Source organism: Leishmania panamensis (assembly GCF_000755165.1).
Source record: "Leishmania panamensis strain MHOM/PA/94/PSC-1 chromosome 31 sequence".
NCBI lineage: Eukaryota > Euglenozoa > Kinetoplastea > Trypanosomatida > Trypanosomatidae > Leishmania > Leishmania panamensis.
In genome coordinates, this window is record NC_025878.1 from 758,825 (window position 1) to 764,313 (window position 5,489).

At 55.5% G+C, this 5,489-nt stretch overlaps 1 protein-coding gene across 1 annotated transcript in view; it reads right to left on the reverse strand.

Moving 5' to 3' along the window:
- The window catches only part of AAT8.B (amino acid transporter), a gene marked incomplete at both ends in the record, with an annotated part of 1,339 nt that extends 256 nt beyond the window's left edge, over positions 1-1,083 (reverse strand). The window contains one exon of the mRNA XM_010703258.1: positions 1-1,083. Coding sequence (XP_010701560.1) covers positions 1-1,083 — 1,083 coding nt within the window.
- Positions 1,084-5,489: the final 4,406 nt, after the last annotated feature.

Below are 5,489 nucleotides of genomic sequence, written 5' to 3' on the forward strand. Positions count from 1 at the left end.
ATCGAGCGGGTTGAACATGAGCAGCAGCGACTTGCCCAGCAGGTTCTTGCTGCCAAAGTCAAGGTAGCCGAACACGCACACCAGCAGGTACAGCGTGCCGCACATCATCATGCCGATGAACGCTGCCAGCGTGTAGTTCTTCGCCGTGCGAATCTCCGGCCTGAAATCCCAGAAAACCTCGTACGCGTTGACCTGACAGACATACGCAAACACAAAGATGCCCACGGTGTAGATTACAGAGTTGCCGGTGCGAAAAAGAAACACGGTGTTGTGCTCCAGCTTGTCATCATCCACTTGATTGCCGGACAGCCGAATGTGCTTGGACGTTTCGGGCAGTCCGTGCCGGATGCTGTGCACGACAGCCATAATGACGAAGTACACAATAAACATCACCGCGAGAGCGGAGGCGTAGCGGAGCGAGTCGACATGCTTCGGAATGAGCAGCGGCAGCATCACGCAGAGCCAAATGATGACTGTGAAAACGCGGTTGCCCTGTGTAGTGGCGAAGAATTGAATTGCGCTGTTGTCGGGGTGCTGCTTTGCCGCACCGGCGAACATGGGTGTAATGGAGTTGCCAATGCTGATGACGTACGCGACGGACGCGGAAAAGCCGTGGAAGCAGCGAATGAACGCGGCCCAGTAGGAGAAGGCGTACTTCCCGGCCGGGAAGAGCCAGCGCGCCATGCCCTCGAAGCTCTTGATGCGCGTATTCTGCGCCGCGAGTGCGAGGATGTACATGGAGAACACGGAGAAGTACGTGATGACGATGAGGTAGAGGATGGCGAGAATGAGACCTGCCGAGTCGGTCGCCGACGGCAGACCAAGGATGCCGGCGCCGATGGACGCACTCGCCATGTTGAAGGCGGCGGAGAGAATGCCGCCAGGCGGAATGATGGTGCACACCGCCTTGATGACGCCGTCGCGGATGCACTGCAGAACACCAAGGCATCCCGTGCGGCGCGGCTGAGAGTGGGAAGGCTGCTGTGCCTTGTTCTGAGCATGGTGAGTGTGCTCTTGACTGTAGTGGACAGGGCTGTGCGGACGGTGTGTCTCACCGTTACTCATGCTGGCGTGATTGGACATCTTACACAGCGGAACGCTTGATGTGGTAAAGTGTGGAGCGTTGCCAGAATGAAAGCGAGGAAGAGGGTCTAATAAGTTTAGGGAGGTGGATAGGAGGTGAAGAAAGGCGGCCTCCGGAGGGAAAACAGGGAAGAACGAGGTACCCCTCTGGGAGGTTGAAAGGATGAAAGAGGTGGAAAGCGATGTGAGGTGAGCTGATTCAAAATGAGTAGAGGAAGCGGAAACGATTTCAAGTGGTGGTGGGGAGGGGTGTAGGGGGGCTGGGTCGAGAGAAAGAGAGCCAGTGGATGCGGTGGCTGCGCGGAGAGGGACGTTACGTGAAGGCGCATGCAGCTTGGCGCGTATTGCGTAGCGTGTGGGGGTGTGAAACGTTGAAAGAGTGGGTCCGCGTTTCGTTGGCGAAAAGATTGTTCGTGAAGCGCGAGAGAAGAGTAGAGGAGCAGCGGAGGTCGCAAAACGAACGCGAAGGGGAGAGAGGCATGCGAAGTGTGAGAATGGGGGGCGGGGGGAAAAGCGGGCCTGAGCACAGGCGGTGCAGTTGTTGGACGGATCTTGACAAGTAGACGTGTAGGCGCAGGGAAAAGGTCTTCGCTCCGAAAGCCACTTTAAGATGTCGTGCCACCTCCTTTGGTTTGTGTTTCCGAAGTTTCGGTAAAGATGGTCTAGAGTACGGAAGTGTGAAGGTTGAGGCTCTCTTCTGTAAAATCCGCTCCTCGTTGGCACGAGAAGACATCCCGAGCACATGACCACGACGAAGGCGAAACCATCTCGCCTTGGTCGAAGCAGTCGGTGAGTGGGGGAGGAGGCAGTGGGTAAAGCAGGAAAGAAAGAAAGAAGTCCGGTGCTGAATGCGAGCCATAATCGCTCTTAATCGATAAAGGAGTGTAGCAGGGCAGCACTCCACTGCCCATATACATTTTCGTTTGCGCCTGCTATGACACCGTCGTACGTTCCAAGTTAGTTGACGTTGGTCATGGTTGTTCCCTAGTCATCCCTGACTGCTGTCGATGGACAGGGTGTAATCAAGCTTATGACGAGACCGGTGCTTGACTTTTACAAGCCTCAGAGAGGGGGGGGGTAGAGGTACCTCTTCTGCGGAGAGGAACTGAAGATAACAAGAGGTGTCAGTGAATTTCATTTCACAACTCTTTCAGGCGTGTCTACTCGAAGGCTTACGGCGCTGCAATACTAGCGGAAAGACACGCTTCGCCAACTTGTGCTCTTTGACTGCCGACAGAGAGAGGGCGCCGAGAGCCTTGCTGACCCGAGCATCCTCAAGAGTCAGTTCCATGGATTAGCATGGGCTCGTCGAAACAGAGTGAGGGTAGCGTGAATCTACGCATACAAACCTCAGGACAATATAGCACGCCGCTCTTGCCCGCTGCGGTGCTGAGGCGGTGAGGGTGTTGGTGTCATCTCCGTTTACCGCATCAAGGGAAATACCGGTGTGGAGGCATTGCCATTCCATGCGATGGAACGAACCTCGCGCCGCTCTCTTAACTCGCCATTTTGAGAGAAGAGCAGAAGGCTCTCAGCCTTTTCACCGAGGGGTCAGTGTCCAACCCACAGAGGAGGTTGAGCATTGCGTGGCAGACGCTGGTGGAGCAGAGATGCATGTGTGAGGGGGTGGGGTTGGAGGCGTATCAAGCGATATATCTGCCATCCAGCCCTCCTCTCGCATCCTCGGGCATATGCAGTGGGTAGTGATGCCACATGTAGATAAGACAGTGCCCCTTTTCGTAGAGACAGCTGATACGTTCCTGATATGCCCGGAGACTGCAGGTGCTTAGGAAGACAACATCGGCACCAGTGAGTTGACATGGCGTAATTCTGCGGCTCTGTGAGCTGTTTTGACCTCCGTGTTAGGACAGAAGTGCACCGCGTCTAGGCTTCATTGGGTGCACTTGCCATCCCTGCAAGCATGTGACTGACGCTCTGCCCCAGGGAGTACGACGCTACGGACTACGTATCATGACGCATCCGACGTCAGCAAGTGTATGCAAGGAGGGAATAGGGCAGAGAGGAGACGAGGCCGAAAATGTAGGGTGCGGGAGGGGGTGAGGAGGGTGGGGAGAACAAAGGGTAGCACTGGCTTCACCTACATGGATAGGCACAGGTGCCAGCAGCATCCCTGAGGCAGATTTGGTGAAGAATACCGTACACACACATACCAACAGGACTTCGAGAGCGTTGGCACGTCGCTTTCCGCGTGACGCAACGATCTTGAGGGGAGGCACGCTTGTCGATACTGCCGATTTCGTGCAATCGACTCAATTCCTCTGCCTGCAAGGGAGAGGTCTGCAAGCTCCTGCGGCTGCGCTTTATTGAGCGGGTAGAGGGAATGAGGAAATGTGGGCAGCTCTACTACCCTCACAAGCGACACCGGCGAGGTTGAGCTACAGCCACAAGCAGATGTTACACACAGAGGCTCTTGTATTGGAAGAAGAAGGAGGAGGCTGCGATGCACCATGTGCGCTTGTGCAGTCGTTGTTGTTTTCTCGCTGTTCTTCCTCCCGCATTCTCCGAAACAGTGAGAAAGGGGAGAGGGCTACACCGTTTCTTTGCGGTTTATCGTATTTCCAGCGCTTCCCTTAGCCATCGAGTCATCCTTCTTGGAGGAAGAAGGTCTACAAGAGAGCAGCATGGCGATGGCGCGGTGAGTCTCCCTTTCCCTCTCCCTCCCCCCACAGACGCATCTTGTGTTTTTTCTCCCTCACGAGCTCTCTCTCGTTTGCCTATTACTCCTCTCTCTTTTTTGGCCGACCTCTGCACACACACAAGTGAATCACCTGCTGCTGCAATACTGTTGCCTCAGCGGGTGTGTTTCCGGCTCTCTCCCCGAGAAGACGTTCTCAGGTAAAGGGAGCGAGACAGAAAGCCATGCCAACAGACAAGATAACAGCAGTGACCACAGAAGAGGCAGGAGAGCAACACCCCCCACGCTCACCCTCTCGAGTGGGTGAGTAGGGCAGAGACGAAGCAAAACCAAAGCGCCCACAGAGCAGGAGGAGGAGGAGGGGGGAGGCAAGAGGACAGTGCGAGAGAAAAAGAGAGGGGGAGAGACGGGACGAGAGAATCGGACGCTTCAAAGCGCGCTGAGAAGGGCTGGGTGGGGGGGGGGGGCGCACCGTCAGAGGGAGTCCCACGGCAAATACAACAAAAAAAAGGCGAGAAGAAAAGCAGGCAGAAGGCAAATTCATAGGCTGCCATTTGGCAAGCGGAGAAGCACCAAAGCGGGGCAGCATACCCCCACCCACCCACACACACCCACATATCAACTTTATAGTGTGAATGGTGCTTGAATGTTGATGACGCGGTTAACAGCGTCAAAGAGCAAACAGAGGGGGGGGCCGCGAACACAGCGGCATTAACCAGACCCCAACACGACGCCCTCAGAGATGACGCAGGCGTGTGTGCCCCAAATGGTTCGATGAAGAAAAATGAAATGAGTGGGTGGCGCAGACGCATTCGCACAGCTCAGGCAATAAAGAAAAGATCGAGGGAAACAGCCACGAGCCGTAGTTGAGTCGCAGTAAGTCTTGGCGTCGCGTGGTGGTGGCGTGGGGAGGGGAGGGGCCACAAACTGGTGCTCGGCAACATAGCATCCAAACGCACCTTGTGTAAACACTAAATCAGTTTCTGGACAGAAATCGTTGCTAAAGTTTCGTTCCGCTGCCAACGCCGGTCGCTCAGAGGGATTTGCGGATGGCAGTCTGCGCACCACGAGCTTGACACTCTCGCTGTACTTCTTAACAACTGTGTAAAGTTACTCAATTATGAACGGTAACGCGAGTCGTCACTTACAACCTCAGAGAACACGTACCAGTTAGGCTTTCAAGACCCTATTAGACCCTCCCCCCGGGGCGAAGCGGCTGCCCCTCCTCCCCCACCTACTCACTTTCCACGCCAGTTGGCGGGAGATCGCCTCCAAGGACATCAGCCCGTAGTACAACATGCAGTACTGAAGTTTAGGCAGCGCACCGGCTGCCATGACAGGAAACACAAAGCACATGAGCCACATCCTCAACACCCTGCGCTTAACCGTGTGATAAGGGTAGAATCGCTTCAGTCGCGGAATGCCATCCGCATCCCCCAGCACGCTGTCGAGGTACGCGCAGCCGTGTCCGTGTGGCCCACGTACATGCTGAGAAACCGCTGCAGAGAGAGTACCGAGTTCTGAGACCAGCGCTGTCAAGGCTGTAAGACGTCCGCAGCCTGTATGCACATCGCGTATAACGCCACTGGTTGCGGGCACACTGAAGACACAACCCAGTCCTCCATAGACACCCGGCAAATGATCACCAGCATGATGTTGGGATGCCCCAGTGCCTGGTACGTGAAAAGTAGCTTCTTCAGCATCCCCACCGAGCCCCGAGTCGCTTCGCACACAGGCACAACACTGCACC